This window comes from Oncorhynchus tshawytscha, linkage group LG05 (assembly GCF_018296145.1).
Source record: "Oncorhynchus tshawytscha isolate Ot180627B linkage group LG05, Otsh_v2.0, whole genome shotgun sequence".
Taxonomy (NCBI): Eukaryota; Metazoa; Chordata; class Actinopteri; order Salmoniformes; family Salmonidae; genus Oncorhynchus; species Oncorhynchus tshawytscha.
In genome coordinates, this window is record NC_056433.1 from 50,525,722 (window position 1) to 50,551,879 (window position 26,158).

A 26,158-nucleotide genomic window follows, 5' to 3' on the forward strand; every position below is an offset into this window, starting at 1 on the left:
CTGTAACGGACCAGTAACACGGTCAGAGCTAAAGACATAGGATCAGCTCTGTTATACGGTCCTTATGGCACCATAGAATCTGTGTTATTTCAATGAGGCGCACCCAGGGCCAACTCACCTGCTCAAGTTTGAAGATGTGCTGGTTGAAGTAATACTGAAGCTGCTCGTTTGCATAGTTGATACAGAACTGCTCAAAGCTGTTGGTCTCAAAGTCCTCAAAGCCAAATATGTCCAGGACCCCTATTGACAAACACTGGAACAGAACAAATACATACAGTAGATCAGTTCGAAATGTAGGTAAGATGGCCTAATAATGTCACCAATATCATACTAGAGCTCTGGTTAGTTCATTCTTTTATTTTAGTCAGTTGTGTAAAAATACTTTTTTCTAGTTATTTCTGGGGAACTACCGACATGTCTGGCCTTGACAATGACTAGACATGGAGGGGAACTCTAAGCTGCATTCCTAGGTCTGTGCTGTTGTGTGTGTGTGCGCTCTCTTACCGGGACAGATTCCTCCATGTCTTTCTTGTTGAGCAGTGCATGATTGATGCGCAGGACAATCCAGTTGAACAGTGCACTGTACAGAGACTTGGCCATGGAGTCTCTCGCAGTGATGGCCTGAGAGACAGAATGGGAGAGAGACAGAGAAGGGTGAATGGGAGTAGACCGACGCACAGGGAAAAGGAGACCAACGATGACACACAATGATCCCGGGGAAGAAATCCAGCAAGATAATGATAGACTGATATTCAGGGCCTATGGTTGCCTACCTCACTGTGGCTGTAGGGCAGAATCAGCTTGTCATTGACTGTCACCGTTTTCCTCTTAGTTAGTGCCTCGACCAGCAACTCCTCTTCCACCTGGGAGGTCACACAGAGATGACATTACACTCACAATTCTCAAAGCTTGCGACATTACTAGGGACAGACCAAAAATACATACATTTAGTGGAGAGGAGGCTTCCTGTATAATCATTGGGGAGAACCAGGCTTCGTCAGTGGACAATAATAGAACACACTTACTGTTTGGGGATGAAACGGATAACCAGCCACATGTTCAGATTTTTACAATGCTCTAAACTCAACTACATTTGTCTCAGTGGACCATTAAGACAAATGTAGTTGGGCCCATTTTAGCTGTCTCCCTATAGCAGGGATAAGTTTGTCATTTTAGATCATAATAAATTAACATAGGGCCTGATCCTAGATCAGCACTCCTACACTGAGAAGCTTAGTGCGCAGGCCCCATTTCAAAAACTTTTTTCTTTTTGCTGAATCAGTGTTCCCACAGATACTGCATCCCTCCAGGACTCAGATTAAAGACTACTCGCTCATTGATGTGTAGACAAGAGCAGCAGAGCCATTGTTACCTTGAGCAGGTCTGAGAGGGTAGCCAGGACTTCCGGTGGTCCCACGTCCAGTCCCTCGTCTCGGCCTGTAGACGTCTGCCTGTACGTCACGTTGCCCAGGTACAAGATGGCCGACAGCACAGAGAAGATCCTGCAGCAGACAGGTGTCATTATCATAGAACCACAATGAATAGAACAGGCCTTCCTTCTACAGTATTACTATTTTTCTGCCATATTGGATGCACATGACTGCCAACTACTGGAACAACTGCATCAGAGGAAAGGGTTGTCTGGCTACGTTTGGGCAGGAGATTCAAGTGGATCCAAGTAACGCCAACAGACTACAGCATACACAAATCTATATGACCCATTTGCATTAGACAGCCATTTAATGGATCAAATGGGGTGTGGTGCCCTTGAAGTAGTGGAGATTGACTGCCCATTGGCATGTTCACTCACTGTTTCTTAGTGGCAGACAGGAAGCCCACCATCTCCATGGCCTGCTGCAGCCTCTCAAAATCATGACGCAGGTCTTCTTCATCTTCGATCTTAAAGTTTTGCTGCACAGAGACAGGAGAATGGGGAGAGCGGTTCATTAACATGCAGCGCACATATGGGCAAGAAACTAGGAGAACAGAGCATATGCAGGCCATTCACTGCATAACAATGACACCGCATACCAGGTTTACTACCACTGAATCAGATGGGGAATGTTACCTTGAGCCAGTTCAAGTACAGGGAAAGAGATTATTAAGACATGCGGAACCCAGGAATACAATGAGAATCAGGGTACAAAGGGTTATACAGTTGAAGTCGGAAGTTTACATACACCTTGGCCAAATACATTTAAAATCAGTTTTTCACAATTCCTGACATTTAATCTGAGTACACATTTCCTGACTTAGGTCAGTTGGGATCACCACGATTTTAAAAATGTGAAATGTCAGAATAATATAGAGAATTATTTTTCAGCTTTTATTTCGTTCCTCACATTCCCAGTAGGTCAGATGTTTACATACACTCAATTAGTATTTGGTAGCATTGCCTTTAAATTGTTTAACTTGGGTCAAATGTTTCAGGTAGTCTTCCACAAGCTTCCCACAATAAGTTGGGTGAATTTTGGCCCATTCCTCCTGGCAGAGCTGGTAAAACCGAGTCAGGTTTGTAGGCCTCCTTGCTCGCACACGCTTTTTCATGTTCTATAGGATTAAGGTCAGGGCTTTGTGATGGCCACTCCAATACCTTGATTTTGTTGTCCTTAAGCCATTTTGCCACAACTTCGGAAGTATTCTTGGAGTCATTGTCCATTTGGAAGACCAATATGCAACCAAGATTTAACATCCTGACTGATGTGCATATGTTGAAGCAACATCAAGACAATTTCCTTCCTCATGATGCTATCTATTTTGTGAATTGCACCAGTCCCTCCTGCAGCAAAGCACCCCCACAACATGATGCTGCCACCCCCGTGCTTCACGGTTGGGATGGTGTTTCTTCAGCCCGCAAGCCTCCCCCTTTTTCCTCCAAACATAACAATGGTCATTATGGCCAAACAGTTCTATTTTTGTTTCATCAGACCAGAGGACATTTCTCCAAAAAGTACGTTCTTTGTCCCCATGTGCAGTTGCAAACTGTAGTCTGGCTTTTTTAATGGTAGTTTTGGAGCAATGGCTTCTTCCTTGCTGAGCTGCCTTTCATGTTATGTCATTATAGGACTCGTCACAAGATCCTTTGCTGTTCTTCTAGGATTGATTTGCACTTTTCGCACCAAAGCATGTTCACCTCTAGGAGACAGAACGCTTCTCCTTCCTGAGCGGTATTGAAGGTAGGCCTCAGAAGCTTCTAAAGCCATGACATTTCCAAGCTGTTTAAAGGCACTTAGTATATGTAAGCTTCTGACCCACTGGAATTGTGATAGTGTATTATAAGTGAAATAATCTGTGTGTAAACAATTGTTGGAAAAATGGCTCGTGTCATGCACAGAGTAGATGTCCTAACAGACTTGTCAAAACTATCGTATGTTAACAAGAAATTTGTGGAGTGGTTGAAAAACAAGTTTTAATGCCTCCAACCTAACTGTATGTAAACTTCTGAATGTAGTTAAGGGACGATAATAAAAAGGTACTGTACAGAAGAGAACACCGCAGAAAATCAGATCAGTACCTAGGGAACTAACTAATGGGGATGTGGCTCTAGATTTAGCAGTGGTGTATACAGTAACTGGATATATACTGCTTGAGGTAGAGAAATACATGTACTGTGCTAAGAAAAACATTACTAGTGTAGTGTAACTACATAAAACCAGTGTGTGTCATTGCTGAGGGGAGGATGGCTCATAATAATGTCTGGAGCGAATGGAATGGCATCAAACACATGGAAACCATGTGTTTGATGTTGATACCTTTCCACTCCAGCCATTACCACTTGCCCATCCTCCCAAATGAAGGTACCACCAACCTGTGTGTGTGTGTGTGTGTGTGTGTGTGTGTGTGTGTGTGTGTGTGTGGTACCTGCTTGAGGTAGAGGTAATCTTCAGGCTGCAGGAGTTTGAACTCCCTGCGCTCCTCCTCGGACGCTCCCACCAGTAGATAGTAAAACACATGGTAGTTCCTACAGGAACACAAAACCATGTTTAGTGCGTTCAGTAAAATTTGTTTTGTGTGTGGATACAGTGTGGTTTTCGGCTTTTATTATTTGTTTGCTTTCGTTATTTGGTGAAGGTGATATATTTTAAGGTGGCAATAAATAAATAATTCATTTAATTTAAAAAACGTGCTTCTTATATTGAAAAATAAATCACTTTTTATTGGTACACATACACATATTTAGCAGATGTCACTGTGGGTGTAGCGAAACACTTGTGTTCCTAGCACTCAGAAGTCAACACTGCGGTAGTATTAGTTTCCACCACCCAACATTGACTCTGTGTCGAAGGTGCAAGCCTAGTAATGAGCGGGAATGCTGCTATCAGTTGTTCCAGTCTTGCCATCAGGTGGCCGGTCAGCTTGCATTGTTGTAAAACCACACGGGCATTATGAGTTTCCATGTTTACTACTGAGTCTCGCTGACATCACAGACACAGGCAGACGTGATCAAAACAGAAGCTCATTTCAACAGACGTGTTGGCATATGAGTAACATGAATAGTGCATGATACTATAATACTACAACTCAGACACATCTAGTGAGAACAAGGATTCATTCTGTTTATAGGCTATACCAACCCCAACCAAAGCATTTGTAGTAGAAATAGTAGCACTTTTTAATTTACCTTTATTTAACTAGGCAAGTCAGTTAAGATCAAATTCTTATTTTCAATGACGGCCTAGGAACAGTGGGTTAACTGCCTGTTCAGGGATTTGTACCTTGTCAGCTCGGGGATCCGAACTTGCAACCTTTCGGTTACTAGTCCAACGCTCTAACCACTAGGCTACGCTGCCGCCCCACTACGGTGCTAGTCACGGGTAAATAAATTATACATTTAATTTTTATTCCTCAAAAAAATAGTCAGCTCACATATTGATGAAACTCTTTGGCACATATTCTGGCTGGGTAAAAAGTTAGCTCTGTGTCTAGGCCCGAAAGTCACCCTTGGACATGGCATGTTAACTGAATATGAAAAAGGCACCCAGGGGATCGTCCCTCTGTTTGTACAGAGGGCCTCCACAGGTCAATAGGGGTCAAAGATCATGACCCCTGCTGTTGCCCTTTACCTCTCATTCTTTTCTCTGGAGACCAGGCGAGACTTCTCCAGGAGATACTTCTCCACGATTGCCCTGAGAATGAGAGAGAGAGGAGAGGGGCGAGGTGAAAGGGGAGAGGGGAGAGAGAATGAAAACATCAATCAAGTCACACTGGAGTTAGTCTGGTCCTTTCACTTTGCTCTGTGTCTCGTGTTCGTGTGTACGTGCGTACACGGGCGAGTTCATGTGTAAGGGTCGTAAAAGCGGGATGGTAGTGACTGAGGAGGAGGGGAAGCAAAGGCAGATGGTCAGTGGAACAATAAAGACTTGAACAAAGAGTCCAGATATGGACAGCCTTAGCGGGGTGCATAGTGGCATGGTCATGTTAACGTGCATCAAAATAGCCACTACGAGCAAGAGTTTGAAACTGCTCTAATTAAAATTTCAGGCATATGGAAAACATTAAGCTAATCTTCCTGTTTATTGACAAACTAAAAATAGAGTGTCAGGGCGATGGCTGAGTGGTGTCTGTATATTAACCCCTTACATTTCATGGAAATTGGCCAACATGGATAGGACCAAATTGAAATGTTTCTAGCAGAATAACTATAAAAAGCATACATACCATGGTAGCAATTGAAAGGGAAACACTTGATGGGGAAAATGACCAGACCAACAGTTCACCTGACAAGACTGAATCTAAAGTATTACACTTGATTTTGTGCATTTTTACATATCCTGTACTTTTCACAGCATTTGTCAGTATAACATAAGAGTAGTCATTGAAATTGAGGTAGGTGGTACAAGATAATAAAAAAACTAGGGTTTGAGTGAGGTCTAACTAGTGTCTCCAAGTGGCCACACACCTCTCCAAACTGGGCACAGTTCCTAAGTCATTTCAGTACAATTATGATTCAAGGAGAGAGCCTTCAACTATAAGGTGCTTTTAGCTCTTCTAGCTTTGCCGTTGAGGAAGTGAAGCAAGCACAGTTTTGTTTGGAACACAGCCCTGCGTCCCCACCGGCACACAATTACTGTCGTTGTTTACGCAATCCAAAAAACATTTAATTATAAATCTCAATCTGGGTCCGGTGGGCATCATGGCTAGCTAAATTATGAAATACGATCTTATAGTGTTATGCTTTCAAAAAGGCACTTCAGACCGATTGTAAATTTTGGTCCGCACAGAATGGAGTCGTGAGTGCATTCACGTGCGTGTTCCACAGCTACTTTTCTGCACAATACAAACAAACACAGGCTCATTGTGTTCAGGACAACCCAGGCTATAATGCATGTCATCCTCGCAACTGTGGAGCAAACAGTGATCCTCAAGGTTGATACTGTAAATGACATGAGTTTTCAAAACATGGAAATGAGAAGTACACATTTGGACTTTTAGGTGTGTGGTTTTGCTTGTACGACATCAAGCGGTATTCATTATAATCTTCAACGTCTCATCTTTCGGAACAGACTCCTCTCGACGTAGAGAATTTCCCCACACTCGGTTAACAAATGAGGAAAAGTAGCGCAATTAGCAGGCCTTTTCCTCATTTGTGGCATCTTCCTGTTACGCGTGCGGTGCTCAAGTTTATAACGTCCGTTAGTCAAAACCCATACAGCGCTGTGGAGCGGAAAACCTGAGCTCTGACATGTATAGCATGTTATCGTACAGCCACTGTGTTCCAATGTAGGCACTTCTCAAAGACAATCTGGCATTTTCAACTGTTTACAGGATGACAGGTGCTGTGAGTGGCAAGGGTTAACACTAGTAGCTCAGGCAGGCAGAATGCCCAGTGCTGGGCATGGAAACTTCACTAACTGGCCCGCTGTCTCTTTATAGAGCTGATCTAATAAAAAGCAATGCCAGGCCAGAATGTGCACTAATGCATTACCACAACCAAGCTAAGGGGCTACTGCCTATGATATATTATCTTCATCATTAAGGTCCATATGCAATGCAGACACACTATGACCGATACAGACAGACACACAGTTCAAGACCAGACTATGGATATTGGATAGATCCTCAAACTAAGAAGCCACTCCAGGTATCACAGTGAGAGTCTAATCTCCAAATCCCAGGCAGTGAAAGCTAGTGAGATCCAGTGAGCCAGCTAGACTAATGCGGCGCTGAGCGATAGAACCAGCGTTTCCATTTTAATAATTTAGCAGAGGCCCCTGTGAAGAACGACTTACAGGAGCAATTAGGGTTAAGTGCCATGCTCAAGGGCACAGATTTTTCACCTACGTGGATCAGGCTTCGAACCGGTTACTGGCCCAACACTCTTAAATCACTACGCTACAGTACATGCTTTCCTCTGCTGCTCCATTCACTGCTGCTCAGCAAGCCATTGTTCAGCAGAATGTCAGCACTGTCTAGCTGTAATCAATGGCTTCGGACTGACAGACCGAGACCCTCAACTACAAGCATAACAAGCTCAACCAGCACTACTACAGCTCAGCCACTGAAGTCTCAATGGCAACATTTCAGCCATCGATATTCAATTACTTTGACCCCTCTCAAGCTAAGCAATTCAATAAAAAGCAATGTGTCCCTGTTTTAGGTTGCCTGACAACTCAAACTAAATTATTCCGCTGCTCTATGTTCGCTACGTACTTCAGTTTGACACTGCCACCGTTGAAGTCATTTGTGGTGCTGCAGGATTGTTTTGAGAATACAGATTATTTACGTTCAAAAGATTAATCCACCCTGGACTCCATCTACATCGAGGAATATAGATGGTCAGTCACAGGCTTCATTAGGAAATGTATTGATGTTTTACCCACAACAATCCGGACATGCCACAACCAAAAACCCTAGATGAACTGAGATATCCATACAATGGTGAGAGCCCGTACGGCAGCATTCAATGTCAGCAAAATTAACCCTGATGACTTGGTGGCGCGCGACATGTACAAGGAAAGCAGGTATGAGCTTCGCAAATCCATTAGGGACGCATAAAGACCATACAGACTCTTGAATTGATGTTCGAGAACTCAGACCCGCGTCACATATGGCAAGGACTACAAGGGCAAATCCAGCCGTGCGGTGCCCACCGAAGGCTCCCTCTCAGAAGCACTTAACACTTTCTATGCTCACTCCCTGCTCCAGACAACCAGGTGCTTTTGCTCTCAGAGGCGGACGTGAGGAAAACTCAAGACTTGAATGCTCACATAGCCGCTGGCCCAGGTGGCATCCCTGGCCAAAAAAAAGTGACATGCCCAAATGACTATCACCCCTCAGTGTGTGCTGACCAGCTGGCGGGCATCTTTTCAGACATCTTGAACCTGTCCCAGGCTATAGTCCAACTGCTTCAAGACCACCACCATAGTCCCAGTGACCAAGAAATAAAATAAAAAAATGTGACATGCTCAAATGACTATCACCCCGTCACACTCACCTCGGTCATTATGGAGTGCTTCAAAAGGCTGGTCATGGCACACAAGGCCAGCGTGCTAGGCACACTGGACCCAATAATTTGCCCACAGCGCCAACAGATTCACGGAAAATGCCATTTCTATCACTATTCACACAGCCATAACACAATAACTCCTGTGTGAGAATGCTTTTCATTGACTACAGTTCAGCATTCAACATCAACTCCAAGCTCGACACCAAGCTCAGAACCCTGGGTCTGGACACCACCCTCTGCAACTGGATCCTGGACTTCCTGATGGGTAGACCACAGGCCGAGAGGACTCACAACACCTCCTCCACACTCTCTTAACCCCAGGGGCCCCCCAGGGGTGTGTCCTCAGTCCTCTGCTGTACAATGTACACCAACGACTGCGTGACATTTCACGAAATTTGGCATGCCGCCCCCGGGTCCTCTCCAAATACTACCGCCGTGCCATGATCATTTGCATCATTGCCTGGTACGGGATTTGCTTGGTCCACGAACGCAAGGCCCAGTACATCACTGGCACGCAGCATCAAGGACCCCATACACAAGCTGTTCTCTCCCTTACCGGCAGGCTGACTGTATAGGAGCAGGAGGTCTGAAACCGTCTCAGGGCCTGTTGGTTTCTACAAGCCATCAGACTGCTGAACACTTGAACTGACCACCTGCTCTGATTCTCCTCACCTTAGCACACATGCACTCACTCATGCACACATCTACTTGGACATACATTCATGCCACACACACCTGCTGCTACCAGACTCTTATTATACTGCTCAGTTTATGCACTGACCCCATTCACCCCCTTCCCCAATACAAGTGTAAATATTGGACTGTAAAAAAATGGTGCCTTGTATTATACTTACGCTAAAATCTTTATTCTATTCTACTGAGCTAATGACTTTGTTCCTATTCTTATCTTTTATAATATCTTATTGGTGTTGCATTGTCAAGAAGGAACATGCAAGTGAGCATTTTGTTGGATCATCCACTATGACGAATAAAACTAGGTGACGTCAAAATGAGTGGCGTTGTACAAAACAAAGTCATCAGTGATTGGATCATCTCTAACAAATCACTGTATCAAAGCCAATGACACATTTTCAAAACATCGCTTTACCAACGTGTTTTCTGGCTCAACCCATTGGTCTCAAGGGCCAATCAGAATGGTTAGAATGTGTTTCTGTTCTGAAAATCGTTGGGAGACTCAGACGCATTGCGGAGAAGAAACTAACGTCTATGGGCATGGTGTAGCGTTTGTAATATCTTCACTGAAACGTTTGGGAGCAGCACCTCTGTTAGAGAGGAAATGACAGAGCAGAGCAGTGTGTGACGCAGGCGGTAACCAGAGAGACTGCAGGCAGAGAGAGGAAGGAGGCTCTGCTTTAACTTGGGCCAGCAGGCTTCAAACAGAAACAACCTAAGACAACTAATACACTTCTCACTAGCCTTGTATGGTATGATGGAAGTAACAGCCGCTGTCTGCTGTCACGGAGGTTTCTGCTAGTCACATTACAGTTCTACTGAATTTCAACGGTAACTGCCTTGTGGCTGCCTTTGAGAGCCGGTGAGTGAGTGTGCTGATGAGGATGTTGTTCGTGTTGAAGGGGCAGAGTACAGTGTGGGTGTGTGTTAAAGTTTTACAAACATACTCAGGAACATCCACACAGGAGGAATGTAGTGTGTGTGTTTACAAGGTTACTCAGACAGACAGAGACAAGAGGATTGACTGTGTCATCACAACACACAGTGTGGGCCAACTGTCAGTACTTACCCTCTCACCACCCCGCTCTCCAAGTAGTTGACCTGGATGAACTTCCCAAAACGGCTGGAGTTGTTGTTGTGGGCCGTCTTGGCATTCCCAAACGCCTGGTAGAAAGAGACCGAGAGAGAGGTTGAGATGGTTACGTTCACTGTGTGGACCATAAAATGAGTCTAGTTAAGAAATAGGAATAACTACACTTATGCTAATGCTGGGGCTATTAGAAGCTGCCAATGTTACCAACAACAGTCTGCTCAGAATGACAACACACGGGCCTCAGAGTCCAACACTAAATGAAAACAGCAGCTGAGAGATATGGGGGGGGGGACTCCTCACTTTCCATCCCTGCCCCCCCCCTCCTTCGCTCTTGCAGAAGTCCAGGGGATGACACTAGCCCAGTGAGACTGCTGAGGGTATGGGGAGACTTAGGTCTAGAAGCCTCCCCCCAGCCAGGGACACAAACCCAGCCCTGCCACCAGTCTGAATGGGGAGCCCTGTTCGCGCACACAGGCAACAAAAGGCAGCCACAGGGGAAGTTGAGTCAGTGCATTTTAAATAGGAGCCACATTGTACAGGGAGCAGTCTGAATTTGATACAGTGGTGGTTGAATAGATTTAGAGGGGAGGGGGTCCTCAAAGAGGGGTAAGATTCCTTACAGTGAACCGTTGACCCATTTCTACTGTTCCAATAGACTGGCTGCCTGGGTATTATGCAGTCTTTAACTATTGCTCAATTTATGAGCAGAAATATACTCACTATATCAACTTAAGCTCCAGGATGAGTGCTGCTGGAAGAATAATAATGTTTTTTTGAGGGCACAGAAAAGAGTTGGAACTTTATGAAAATACCTATAACTTGAAGCAAATAGAGTGTAGACGCAGGAGTTGACAGTGGGGAGACGAAAAGTCTGTCTGAAATGTCGTCATCCATGGCCAGGATTATGTGGTTTAACATGAACCTGTTGGATTCCTCTTTCCCAGGAGACTGTATCCTCATGCTAGTGTGTGTCAATGTATGGTTGTGCGTGTTACTGAGGGGGCGATCACATTGACACAGGGCCAGGTTAATTAAGGCACTGTCAGCTGGCATTGACCGCCCATCCGTCTGAATGGTGCCTAGTGTTGTCAAACGGTTGTCCCAGGGTGAAGGCTAGCAGACCCTGGGAACGCTCCCCTGTGCTCAGCCTCTCTGCCATGGAGGGAATGCTAAAATGTGTCACAGCACCATTCACATTCAAACAGCCCTCTATGCAGCCTTTGTGATTGGTTGAGGCGCACATCAGTTAAGAGGAAGTAGCTCAATGGCTTGGCTACCCAAGCAAAGCGAAATAAAGGCTGACCCCCCTTTTGTTAAATGGAGAAAGAGGGGTTAAGAGAAAGCAGATGGAGAGAGAGCAAGGGGATTGGGGGAACAGAGCGAGGAAAAGCAAAGGTAGAAGATCGAAAGAGGAAGAGAAAGGAGGGGGAGATGATTTTAAGATTCCACAGTGTTAAGCGAGAGTGTACACACACATTTAATATACGACGCCTGACTGTCTTGACTGGCTCCTTTTTCTAGCGTTCCCTGGCAGCCGGCCCCCCTGTATATTTCCACTACAGAAGCCCAAGGCTCAGTTCCCCATTCAGTCCCTTAGCGGGCCACCTCAGACTCTTACCACTTCTCCTTACTAATCACAGCCTTACACGCTAATCGTCATTGTACGGACAGGCATCTCAGAAGAAAGATCCTTGGTTTAAATGACTGATATTTGTTTCCCAGTATCACCGCCAGGCTCTGACCACTTGGCTACATGCACAATAGATTCCTAAGCTGCTTATTACGACGAACATTTCCACATTCATAGGAAATGCATTGACACTAAGAATCAGGCTCTATCTGCATAAGCTATAACTGAGACTGATATGTGATAGCACCAATACGGTACCACCACAACAACCAAAATGGTACTTACAAGAATAATGACAAAACACTAAATTACAAGGCCAATAAATAAATAGATACACACACACACACACACACACAGCCTTGGGAAAGTATTCAGACCCATTGACTTTTTCCACATTGTGTGAGACATTCTAAAATGGACTAAATAAAACATCTCAGCAATCTACACACAACACCCCATAATGATAAAGCGAAAACAGGTTTGATTATTTTTAATACATTTGCAAAAATTAACAAATACCTTATTTACTTAAGTATTGAGACCCTTTGCAATGAGACTCAAATTTGAGCTCAAGTGCATCCTGTTTCCATTGCTCATCCTTGAGATGTTTCTACAACGTTTCCACCCGAGGTAAATTCAATTGATTGGACATGGTTTGGAAAGGCACACACCTGTCTATATAAGGTCCCACAGATGTGCATGTCAGAGCAAAAACCAAGCCATGAGGTCAAACAAATTGTCCGTAGAGCTCTGAGACAGGATTGTGTCGAGGTACAGATCTGAAGAATGGTAGCAAAAACAATCTATGCAGCATTGAAGGTCCCCAAGAACACAGTGGCCTCCATCATTCTTAAATGAAAGAAGTTTGGAAACACCAAGACACTTCCTAGAGCTGGCTGCCTGGCCAAACCGAGCAATCGGGGGAGAAGGGCCTTGGTCAGGGAGGTGACCAAGAACCCGATGCTCACTCTGACAGAGCAAGATGGGAGAACCTTCCAGAAGGACAACCATCTCATCAGCACTCCACCAATCAGGCCTTTATGGTAGAGTGGCCAGACGGAAGCCACTCCTCACTAAAAGGCACAGGACACACCCTCGCTTGGAGTTTGCCAAAAGGCAGCTAAAGGACTCAGACCATGAGAAACAAGATTTTCTGGTCTGATGACACCAAGATGGATCTCTTTCCGGAATGTCAAGCGTCATGTCTGGAGGAAACCTGGCACCATGGGTGGCAGCATCATGCTGTGGGGATGTTTTTCAGCAGCATGGACTGGGAGACTATTCAGGATCGCGGGAAAGATGAATGGAGAAAAGTACAGAGATCTTTGATGAAGTCCTGAGCACTCTGGAGCAGGTTCTCAGACTGGGACGAAGGTTCCCCATCCAACAGGAAAACGACCCTGAGCACACAGCCAAGACAACGCAGGAGTAGCTTCGGGACCAGTCTCTGAAAGTCCTTGAGTGGGCCAGCCAGAGCCCAGAATTCAACCTGATCGAACATCCCTGGAAAAACCTGAAAATAGCTGTGCAGCAACACTCCCCAGTCAACCTGACAGAGCTTGGGAGGATCTGCAGAGAAGAACAGGAGAAACTCCCCAAATACAGGTGTGCCAAGCTTGTAGCATCATACCCAAGAATACGAGAGGCTGTAATTTCTGCCAAAGGTGCTTCAACAAAGTACTGCGTAAAGGGTCTGAATACTTATGTAAATGTGATATTTCAGTATTACATTTTAATAAATTTGCAAAAATATTCATTTAAAAAATGAATAACAAGTTTTTGTTTTGTGTGTAGATTGTTTTATGCCCCCCTCATCAATTTCATCCATTTTAGAAAAGGCTGTAACTTAGCAAAAATGTGGAAAAAGTCAAGGGGTCAGAATGCCTGCATGCTGGCTCCCCACACACTCAACCAGTCCAAAGTTGACACACCTACTCATTCAAGGGTTTTTCTTTATTTTTTACTATGTTCTACATTGTAGAATAATAGTGAAGACATCAACATTATGAAATACATATGGAATCATGTATTAACCAAATAAGTGTTAAATCAAAATATTGTATATTTGAGATTTTTCAAAGTAGCCACCCTTTGCACACACTTGGCATTCTCTCAACCAGCCTCATGAGGTAGTCACCTGGAAAGCCTTTCAATTAACAGGTGTGCCTTGTTAAATGGTCTTTTACCAAATAGGGCAAACTACACATTATGGCAAGAACGGCTCAAATGAGCAAAGAGAAACAACAGTCCATCATTACTTTAAGACATGAAGGTCAGTCAATCTAGAGAATTTAAAGAACTTTGAAAGTTTCAAGTTCAGTTCATCTCTGCTGCAGACGATAAATTCATTACTCGCCAGCCTCAGAAAACGCAGCCCAAATAAATTCTTCAGAGTTCAAGTAACAGACGCATCAGAGACTGCGTGAATCAGGCCTTCATGGTCAAATTGCTGTAACACCAATAGAGACTTGCTTGGGCCAAGAAACACGAGCAATGAAACACGAGCAGTCCTTTGGTCTGATGAGTCCAAATTTGAGATTTTTGGTTCCAACCACCGTGTATTTGTGAGACTCAAGAGTAGGTGAACGGATGATCTCCGCATGTGTGGTTCCCACTGTGAAACAGAGGTGGTGGTGTGATGGTGCCTTGCTGGTGCCATGGTCTGATTTATTTAAAATTCAAGGCACACTTAACCAGCATGGCTACCACAGCATTCTGCAGCGATACACCATCCCATCTGGTTTGTGCTTAGTGAGAGTATCATTTGTTTTTCAACAGGACAATGACCCAACACAACTCCAGGCTGTGTAAGAGCTATTTGACCAAGAAGGAGAGTGGTGAGTGCGGCATCAGATGACCTGGCCTCCACAAATCACCTGACCTCAACCCAATTGAGATGGTTTGGGAGGACCGCAGAGTGAAGGAAAAGCATTCCAGGTGGAGCTGGTTGAGACAATGCCAAGAGTGTGCAACACTGTCAAGGCAAAGGGTGGCTACTTTGAAGAATCTCAAAATATATTTTGAAATGTTTAACACTTTTGGTTACTAAATTATTCCATATGAGTTATATCATAATGCTGATATCTTCACTATTATTCTACAATGTAGAAAACAGTAAAAATAAAAACCCTTGAATGAGTAGATGTGTCCAACTGGTATAGTGTGTGTGTGTGTGTGTGTGTGTGCACACGACAAGGCAACGCCCCGCCCCAGGCCCAAAGGGATTTTCCAAGGGCGGGAAAAACCAAGCATGGAAGCGAGTGCACTCTTAACTACCAGGACCAGCACACACCACTCACAGCATGAAACCAAAATCACAAAACATAATTGAAAAACAAAATATTAAATAATCCCTTCCCCACCCCTGATTGGAGGACCTCAAACATTTATACTGTACTGGCCGTGCTACAGGTCATCTCTATGGCTAACCAGACAAAGGTATCCAGGCACACGTCAACTGAGCATCCAATCATTCATTTTGTTATGCGACTGTATGTGTAGTGTTAGGCAGTGTTAGTGCTTAGAGAACAGTGATGGGGATTCAGTACTGAAAGTGGCATGTGATTAAGGGTCCCCCTGTGTGAATCACATCGAATTAGAATGATCAATTCTAACTGTGTGAATCACTATACATTGTGGGATATCATTGCACTGTAAAACTGTGCAGAAATCAATGCTGGAAAAGAACTGCCTTATCTCAGATAAACACATTAACAGACCTTAGTAATCTTCAGACAAGCTGCACTCATTTGCCTTGAGTAGAAAATAAACAAAAAAAGGGGTTGAATGCCAGGTCAGTGGAAATAAGAAAGAGATTTGATTGGAGAGGTCTCCGGTTAAATTGCTTCAATATGCATCTTCTCTACTGCAGTCAGAGGATGGCTAGCCACATATTAGTACAGGACCCAGTGTACTGGAGCCAGGCAGGGCTGCAGGGAGTCTCGCTCCAATGCCATGGTTCACCAGACTGGTCCCATTTCCAGGAGCCACACCCAGGGCACCATATCAAGAAAGTCTGTGGTCAATGCCATGAATACTGTACAACTGGCCTGTTACATGAGAACCTGTGCTGGTAACTTGGAAAATAAGACACAGCCATTTATGTTCCTAACCGGTGAACAGAGTCAACTAGTATGGTGTGCAAGAATACAAATATGACCTACAATATGAGCAAACAATCACATCCCTTGAGAGCTAGGCTAATTTGACGTAGCTGAGCTCACAGTAGATGACTGACAAATTGCTACGTAGCTGCTGATGAATGGCCAAAACAAAAGAACTGGTCTTACAGGAGCTGAGGCCATTGTGTGTCATGCCAGGGAGCCAGTTTCCCACACCACCAACCCACTGTAGTGCCACCGGGCATCCAGCCTAGCCAAATATAGCCAGGGAAGAGTGAAAACGCAGGCAGGCTGGGAGATAAACAATAGGCAGAATGGCCGCGACTCCTCTATACTTCCTGAGCAACAATGTGGCGTCTGTCGACACGCCTAGTGGGCCGGTTGGCCAATGGCGAGGGGAGGCTCCTGCAGCTAGCTCTTCCTGTAGCATAAAACTGCTGCTTCCTGTTAGAGTCTGCAGTTTTAGCCCACTAATAAGAGGTTCCTGTCTCTGGGCTTGGAGACGGTGTGTGGCATGGGGTGGGTATGGTTGGTTAGACTGGCCCAGAGTCTGGTAGAGGTTAAAACCTGGCTTAACTCTGGGCTTTCTGCTAGGCTGGCCCATCAGCCAATCAAATCGATGAAGCAACTAATTTGTATTATCCAAAAGGAGGTCACATTTGAGTTCTACCAGCATTTGGCTGGTGGCTGTTGTTGAATTCCCACCCCGACATCAAAATTGCATTTTAAAAGCCTGTAATAATTAATGAAGTAACCTTTAATATAGACATGGAAAATTCAATACATCAGATTTTGTAAATGAATAAAGACTTGCCAAAGTACCAACATTCAGCCTTTTGTCCATCTGTGCACCCTCTGACTTCTAGGAAGATTTTCTCCCACTTAACCCAAACATGTCTCCAAGTTTTCACCATCATTGTAAAGCCCTAGTTATTTTGTTGCTATGACAGTCAGTTATGAAGATATTGTTGTTCTGTTTAATAAAAATGCAACACGTAAAGCGTTGGTCCCATGTTTCATGAGCTGAAATAAAATTTTGCAGAAATATTCCAGGCACAAAAAAGTATTTTCTCAACAAACAAAAAAATAGCACAAATTTGAATACATCCCTGTTAGTGAGCATTTCTCCTTTATCAAGATAATCCATCCACCTGACAGGTGTGGCATATCAAGCCGATTAAACAGCTTGATCATTACACGTGTACCTTGTGCTGGGGAAAATAAAAGACAACTAAAATGTGCAGTTTTTCACACAAGACAATGCCACAGATGTCTCAAGTATTTAGGGAGCGTGCAAATGGCATGCTGACTGCAGGATTGTCCACCATAGCTGTTGCTAGAGTATTTAATGTTAATTTCTTTACCATAAGTCGCCTCTCACATGTTTTAGAAAATGTGGCAGTATGTCCATCCTTCCTCACAACCGCAGACCACGTACATGGTGTCGTGTGGGTGAGTTTTGCTGATGTAAATGTACCCTACAATAGTGTAAATGTACCCTATTGTGGCTGTGGGGTTATGGGATGTGCAGGTATAAGCTACGGACAACAAACACCGTTGCATTTTTTAAATGGCAATTTGAATGCACAGAAAAACACTGTGACAAGATCATGAGGCCCATTGTCATGCCATTCATCCGCCGCCATCAACAATGTTTCAGCATGATAAAACACTGCCCCATGTCACAAGGATCTGTAAAAAATTCCCAGAAGCTGAAAATGTCCTAGTTCTTCCATGACCTGCATACTCCCTAGACATGTCACCCATTGATCAAAAAAAAAAAAAGTATCTGTAGCCAACAAATGCTTATCTGTATTCCAAGTCATGTGAAATCAATAAATTAGGGCCAAATTTATTTATTTTTCGATTGACTGATTTACTTATATGAACTAATTCCGGAAAATCTTTGAAATTGTTAGATGTTGCTTTTAAATTAATTAATGTGATTAGTGACTCATTTAATTTATGATTACACAAAAGCAAGCTTATCTGAAATGTCAACAGAGCACTAAGCGTACCGCAAGCTTTATTTTATTAAAGCCTTTCCCTTTTAATTTAGCTTGTGTCATGCCAATTTTTGCTTTATAACTGTCGCAGATGACCACCACATGTAAAATTCTCAAAAGTTACTGCGAGAAAGTGGCAGTGATCTTAACAGAGCTCGATGCTTATTATGGGATGTGTTATGTTAGGAAACCTGAGATTTTGGATTTAATGTTAATGCTATGTTAGAGAAAGATCCCGCTGAACGATTCAGAACATGAATAATCATATTTGTCTTGGTAAAAAGCCTTGTAACGTAAGTGACATATCCTCACAAAAGCACATTTTCAGACACCCTATAAACCAAACATTCGCTAGCTAACCAACAACCATAATGTATTTGAAAAACAATTTGTTTTTGTTTTTAATAAACATTGAGACAAAATATAGTTTACATGTTGTCAACAATATAAGCCAACTCAGTTGGTTTGCCCCATAGTTGCGCACGAGTCAGTTTTGTTGCTAAGTTCATTAAGTTGAACTTCTGCACCTTATGACAATGTTAAAATTAGGTGAAATCAAAAGTTATTCTAACCAAAAAGGGACTCATTTCATGGAACGGCATATACACTAAGCTATAGAAATGTTTTTATGCAAAAACTTCACTCAGAGAGTAAAGATAAAGAAATGGGCGACAGTCTGGCTGGCTAAGGCTAGGTCTCAGACTGGAGGCTGAGGGAGGAGCGGTGGTGGGTAGATGGCTAGCTTCCTGAGCCCAGAGCAGAATTCACACAGTGCTATTTGAGCCACAATGATGTCATACAGTGTGACCAGCCCTGAGCAAAACCTGCAGTACTACAAACTCTCCTGCAGAGGGATAGGAACTTTTGCTGCACGCGACAAAAAACAATAAGTGTGCTCTTGCATGTTATATTACAAGATTAACTGAGTTGATCTGAAAGTCTAAGCTAATAATACAGGCGTGGCATGAGAACTGTCAGCACACAGTATACTGTTTAGACTTGACTTGCAGATCTAGAGATGGTGTGTACTGATAATCACCCAGTGGTTATTCGCAGTAAAACAAACCTTCAATCTACTTCAGTGTCAAAAGTATGCAAGCCAAAATTACCTCAAGAGTTAAACGTTCTATTGCAATTGTTTATGTTCAAGTCTTAGCCCTGCAGTGAGAATACGACACATGAATAAAAGAACAGGAGCAGTGACATCTTCCTGTATCAGGCTCTCTGTAAAAGGGACCAGTCTAAAACAGCTCTTCAAAGCACATGAGAGAACACACAGGTGAAACAGAGGTACCTGTATAACCAGTTGTGTGAACAAATCAAGTTTTAGAGCAGGCTTTCAGTTTGTGCACATTGGACTGAGGCAGGAGACTGCAAGGCCCTACAGAGGGTAGTGCGTACAGCCCAGTACGCACTACCTATCACCCAGGACCTATCAGAGGAAGCCAGCCACCAATGTCAGTCTGGTACCTCCTTTCTGTGCGGCAACAGAGGTCCAAGTTTGGGACCAAAAAGCCCCTGAACAGCAAGCTACCCCAAAGCCATAAGATTGCTGAACAGTTCATGAAACAGCTACCCAGACTTTTTGCTTTTCAACTACATAGTACTTCAAATCAATCACCTAACCGAAATGTAGATATTACCTAAATTACCCCAACTACCTCGTACTCCAGTACAGGGGTCCCCAAACCTTTTCACTCAAGGTCCCCTTTCCAGCATTAGGGAACAGCCACCCCCACACGCCTATATTTCTATATGCACAAGCACTGTTCATGACAAACTATTCACACCCCTCTTGTTGGTGGAGAGAATTTTGCAGCTAATTTTCTATAAAATGTTTCCATGTTTAGTGTGTATACATATATGAGTGACAAAAAAAAAATCCAAATCTACAGGCAAATAATTTTTTGCCTCCGGCTGTTGGCAGTAGATGCACTCGATTCAACTGCCCTGCGCCAGGTAGGCCATTTTGAACCATTTCATTTGTCTGAAGGTACAAACGCTGCCTCCCAGGAGGGCCCAGAGAGCAAATCAAGTGCACTATAGGCCTACCGCTGGCCAATCAGATGGCTCAGATGACCGTGTCTGCAGTAATGTGGCAGGCATAAAAGAAAGCTACATCAAAGTTGATACTGTGAGATTTCAAAAAACGTTAAAACCATGACTAGAGAGAGACTGTCAATGAATACAGCAAAGAGATGCTGATTTATGATTGAGTTCACTTTGAATTCAACACTTTTATAAGCCATAAAATGTGCCTTCTTCCCATTTCCACTTAATGCTACAACATGCACTGCAGCAGTAACGAATTAATAGGAAAGTACATCTATATGCTTGCGTTGTTGTTAGCGGCTTGGGTCTTTCTTAATAGCAAGGAATATTTCACTTTCTCTGTTCATAGGAGTAACATGAATTTGTGCATGAGGCAGAAATAATGCGGTGCGACTTGAGTTTGGCCATCAGCTGGAAGGCCGTGTCCCTTTTTGGTCAGAGTCAGTGTAGGAAAGCGAAGGGATGTTGAGAGGCAGACCACTGCTGCCCTCTCCCTCTGCGGAGACTGTTCCTGCAATAAAAAGCTAATTATTTAAAATGTATGCTCCCTCAGCTGTGCTTCACAAGTAATACAACAGATCTATTACCGGTGTGATCATATAGCCTACCTCAAATTTTGAAATATATAATTTTAAAAATGTCCCGAACAATGCATTGGCAGGGAAATTCAAGCAAAGCCAATCTGCGGTGATAATGTATTTGGCCAATAGCTCACTGCACAAACCTAATTGCTAAAAAATAAAAACACATTTCCCTTTACTGTGGCAATTGTGATCAAGTCAATGCAATATTTGCCAGTTTCAATGCAACATACCAAACTGCAAGAGATTTTGTTGTAGGCAGAACGCATAGGAGTAGGATTTTATTGCATTGACACACTACTCTATACAGACCGGTGCAGCAAAAACAGTCAGCGCTACAGTAGGATTACATGCAAATAGACCATTGCCATATATCGATGTGCCATTTACTTTGAACTGGACTGTGTTTAAAGCATGAGCGGTCATGAGTAGATGTGCTTGTTTGGAGATCAAAGCAAGAGCTGCATGTAGCCATGTGTACACATAGTTCATATCCTTTGCTAGTGAGTTATTAGCCCAGTTATAGAGCGTTTTTTGTTGTTGTCAGCAATAGGGGAGGATTGCTTCCTGCAAGAGCACAAAACATGTACATTTCTAGACATATTTGAAAAGTAGCCAGTAGGCAGAGGGTAGCATCATTTGTCTGATTCTCTGTAATAATGGTATGGAAATAATATATTTTTTTTATTGTAAAGTGTTCTTGCATCACACAACACAACCTTTTCATTCACCTCCTTGTCTGAAGGACAAGTAGATTAACCTGTTTATGTCAAGCCCTGCATGTTTTTCTTCAAAAGTCTCATGGAATGTAGGCCTACATTGAACACCACACATTGGCTGCTACTGTAGACGTTAAAATGTTATGGGATGCATTTTCTCCATTGTTTTTGATGGCAGCCAATCAGGTAGGCCTACATTACGATCAAATAGCCACATTAGCCTACATAACCACTTAAAACTAACTTAGAGGGTACAGCGTCAGTGTTCACAGAAAACACATGCTGGCAGTTGCCCAGAATTTTCACAACGTTCAAGTTTACGCTCAGCAGACCTGAAATCTTCTCAGTGCCGGAGAAAATTAGAGGGAGCATTGTTTCACGGTAAAGTCTAAAGATGTATTCGGCTTAACTGACAAATCCACTTTTTTTTTAAAGTTCAGATACTCAGAGGCCGTTGCGTAATCGAGCAAATCCAATTTTATTTGTCACATGAGTCATACCTAACAGGTGTAGACTAACCGTGAAATGCTTACGGGACCTTCCCAACCATGCAGAAAGAAAAAAAGAGAGAAAAGGTTGATTTTCTTTTTCAAAGAACAAAAGGAATAAATACACAATGAATAACGATAAATTGGCTATATACACAGGGTACCAGTACGGAGTCGATGTGCTGGGGGACGAGGTAGTTGAGGTAGATATGTACATATAGGGAGGGATAAAGTGACTGGGCAACAGGATAGCGGTAAATGATTGAGTTGTGTTTAAGAGGTAAATGTTGAATGCTGTCTGAAAGCTAAGCTAGTCCACAAAGCACACTAATTTAAAGAGTCACGCTACATGCCAATGATCTCACCTCATCAAAATGCAACCAAAGCTGAAGAGATTCCCGCACAGCTTCAGAGCCCAGACAGAGAGGAAACAGTTTACCTTTTACCCAGTCTAACTTTGACTGCCTCCAAGAAAAAGGAGCCAATGCAACCAAATGCCAAAATGTAAAGATTGAAAGCAACCTCATATTTAAGTCATTAGTTGGAATTGGACTTGTTGGAAGAGGAAACAGTAAGACTTGTCTGAAAAACAGGAACACAGAACTTCTAAGAAGATATTACTTCCTCTGTAAAACTCAATTTCATGTCAGCCATCATGTGGGCTTGTTGCAGAATGTTTGCTATGCCTTCTAAAAAACCTTGCAGAGCCTTCTGCAAGAGCAAGAGGAAACGGTGTGTGTGTAGGTGCTTGCACAGGTCTGTGCGCTTTACCGAAGGGCTGGTAAGGCTGTTACGGAGGAGCCAGGATGGAGCATCTGGTCCTGGCTGAGTCCTGCAGGAATTGGGTCTCGATTGTTTCACGGGCCAGTCTAAGTCTGCCCGTCAGACCACAGGCCTGGGGAAGCAGCAGGGCAGTCTGGAGCAGAGAGAGAACCAGCCTCATCCAGCCTGCCAAAGCGACAAGGACTGCTGATTGAGGGGGGGAATCTTCAGTTCTCTCCAACCAAAGCCTTGGGACCATCTATTCATCTTGCTGCTGCCTTAGAACATTGCGCAGTGACTAGTCTCTCCTGTAAAAGGGTCATGAGGCATTGCAGAGAGCTGAAAGTTTGACAGATAGTGTGCCAGATACTGTATTCTATTCTGCCCACTCTGCAGTGCAGTAAATTGACCAGACCAGTTGACATTTACACAGAAATGCTGCCATTCTAGTGTGAAACCAGAATGAACACTTTGAATTCAAAGGGGTCTGAGAATTTAATACCGATAAGTTACAATGCTGCATTTACTTCCAATAAACTGCATTCCTCCTGAGGCCTTTGACAGTTTATGACCTATTTTTAGCCACATTACTGAGGAATAAAACAGAAGTATGTGAGAGGGATTTGATACCATATTAGAGCTGGGGCCCATTAGTTAAACACCAAAGCAGCACTTGCTCCACACTCGTTTACAATCAATGACCAGTGTGTGTGATATCTGGGTTAGATATTTGGCAATTCTGCTGAGTTGTGTCTCTGATCTAACCCAGAACCCTATACCAACTGAGCCACACAGGACCATTGATCTGAGCATGTGTTAAACGCAGGGAGTTCTGCTAGCTGGTATGCGGGGCTCCCGGGGGGCGCAGCAGTCTAAAGCACTGCATCTCAGTGCTAGAGGCGTCACTACAGACCCTGGTTTGATTCCAGGCTGTATCACAACCGGACGTGATTGGGAGTCCCATAGGGCGGCTCACAATTGGCCCAGTGTCGTCTGGTTTAGGGTTTGGCCGTTATTGTAAATAAGAATTCTTGACTTAACTGACTTGCATAGTTAAATAAAAATGTGTGTTGGGATGTCCAGGCGGACTCAGATGTGACATGATGCCTGACATGATGCCTGGGGCATCAGTGATCACAGGAGGACAGGCATGCTCTTCTCTGGGCCCCAGGCATCATGTCACATCTGAGTCCGCCTGGACATCCCAACACACATTTTTATTTAACTAGCTTGCTAGCTAATTTGTCCTATTTAGCTAGCTTGCTGTTGCTATCTAATTTGTCCTGGGATATAAAACATTGAGTTGTTATTTTACCTGAAATGCACAAGGTCCTCTACTCCGACAATTAATCCACACATAAAACGGTCAACCGAATCGTTTCTAGTCATCTCCCCTCCTTCCAGGCTTCTTCTTCATTGAACTTATATGGTGATTGGCATCTAAACGTTCATAGTATTACCACGACGACCGACAACACAGTTCATCTTTCAATCACCCACGTGGGTATAACCAATGAGGAAATGGCAAGTGGGTACCTGCTTCTATAAACCAATGAGGAGATGGGAGAGGCAGGACTTACAGCGTGATCTTCGTCACAAATAGAACAGACTTCTATTTTAGCCCTTGGCAACGCAGACATTCATTGGCATGAGCGAGCAATGATTGAATAATAGATTTCTCAATTTATTTTGCAACGCTCACGCACACGACACGAGCGTGGTAGTCAGCCTGTCAGGCCACAGGTCAAATAGGCTACATCCCGCAGTGTTAAGATCATAACTACAATCCTATTTGTAAAAGGGTCATGAGACACCTCTGTGTGTGTAAACTACTCAGTCACCTGATACAAAACAATGATGATGCACAGGCACACACAATTTGCTCTATGCGGCTAGTTGTTCCCTTGTTGCAACTCGTATTACAGTAGGCCTAAACTTGATTGATTCAAATTTTTCCAGTTATAGGTAATGAATGGTAGCCATTGTTCTGCAATAACGTGTGTGATCCAATTAGAATGTACAATTTCATTTCGCTCTAGACCACAAGCTGGGACATTATAATGAACCACATGGGAGCTCTAGAGTTAGAGATATTCTAAAGCTTGTGTCTAGAAAGTATTTCCATGAGCTTTCCTTTAGTTTGCACAGCTGTTCAACATAACTGACGATGACTCCTGGTCGTCACTCTATTCTCACATAACATTTATATATAATTTTTTTTTAAAGTTACCTTTATTTAACTAGGCAAGTCAGTTAAGAACAAATTCTTATTTTCAATGACGGCCTAGGAACAGTGGGTTAACTGCCTGTTCAGGGGCAGAACGACAGATCGGTTACGAGTCCAACGCTCTAACCATTAGGCTACCCTGCCGCCCCAATATGGATATGGAACAGAGGGGGTATATCACAAAGCAGGATCATTGAGCAAAAACATTCAGATATAGCAGCTTGTCATCTGCCAGAAAGCCAAAGTGAATGCGTAAACACCATATCATTTAAGTAAATCTTTCTTCAGGTCCCAGAACATTTAGAGTTGTTTGAGAATATTTACAAACATTTTCTAAAGGGTTAAACTGATGCCTGGGACAATATCTCCACATCTTCTTTCATTTCTTCCTTTTGCACACATCTACATCAGCCTCAGATCCTCTTTCAGGTCACATGACGGACGACTAACAGATCTCCAACTCCTGGCTCAAGGAAAACACATTTGACAAGGGAAGCATCTCAAAAGTCCTCTTCTCTGGAAGAACTAGGTTTGATGCACGTCATGCTTCGTGCACTTCAATATTATGCATGTGGACAGAGTGCAGGCTCATGCATCATGACAAGAATAGTCACCTGTGAAGAGGAATCCTCTGCCTTGGGAATGAGATCTCAGCTAAAAACGTTTCACAATGGGTTTAATTTCCTGCTAACCTTGACTGAGACTGGACAAATAATGGGGAATGAGTGTTCACATACACCAATTGACAGACAAAGTGAGTCAGAAACACACATCCTTAACCCCATTGCAACCACACAGACATCCTGCTAGACGAGGTATGATATTAGGTATGAGCTCCAACTTCATTGCACATTAGTGATCATATAAAAATAAATGTTTTAAAGATACCGTTACAGATCACAATATTTTGGGGGGACGATACATCAATATTTTTTTTTACTTGCTAGGTAGTACTAGCGCTAGTCGGCTGTACATGCACCAAAACTCTTAGCCATCTTTTTAAATAGCGAGCCAACATGTTTTCAGCCCTTTTATTTCCGTGACTTATCAAAACAACATGTTCTAATGCTATCTTGTTGCTCTGCAGCAGACAGCCTATAGTGAGCAAAATTTTTGGAACATCAAATTTAAAAAATCTATCGAACCGCAATACATTTCGAATGGTGAGAATTGCAGTACAAATGTGACAATTAAGTATCACGATATCATCGTATCGTGAGGTCCCTGGCAATTCCCAGCCCTATTGCACATGCGTACAAAAAGTCTTACCTCCAGCACAGGCCCAGCACCCAGGATGGTCCTCTCCACTCCACTGGCATAGCCCTTCTGGCTGAGGGCAG

General features: G+C 43.5%; 1 protein-coding gene across 10 annotated transcripts in view; it reads right to left on the reverse strand.

Annotated features, from left to right (window-relative positions):
• The window catches only part of LOC112250770 (unconventional myosin-IXb-like), a 99,771-nt gene that overhangs the window by 29,889 nt on the left and 43,724 nt on the right, over nucleotides 1–26,158 (reverse strand). For all 10 annotated transcript variants that reach the window (XM_042322046.1, XM_042322048.1, XM_042322042.1 and 7 more), the window contains exons 2-10: nucleotides 26,088–26,158; nucleotides 10,209–10,303; nucleotides 5,064–5,126; nucleotides 3,862–3,961; nucleotides 1,811–1,911; nucleotides 1,373–1,502; nucleotides 774–863; nucleotides 505–621; nucleotides 119–253 (exon numbers count right to left, since the gene is read on the reverse strand). The exon at nucleotides 26,088–26,158 is cut by the window's right edge and continues 836 nt beyond it. In XM_042322046.1, the coding sequence (XP_042177980.1) occupies nucleotides 119–253; nucleotides 505–621; nucleotides 774–863; nucleotides 1,373–1,502; nucleotides 1,811–1,911; nucleotides 3,862–3,961; nucleotides 5,064–5,126; nucleotides 10,209–10,303; nucleotides 26,088–26,158 (902 nt within the window). The remainder of the gene's footprint in view (nucleotides 1–118; nucleotides 254–504; nucleotides 622–773; nucleotides 864–1,372; nucleotides 1,503–1,810; nucleotides 1,912–3,861; nucleotides 3,962–5,063; nucleotides 5,127–10,208; nucleotides 10,304–26,087) is intronic.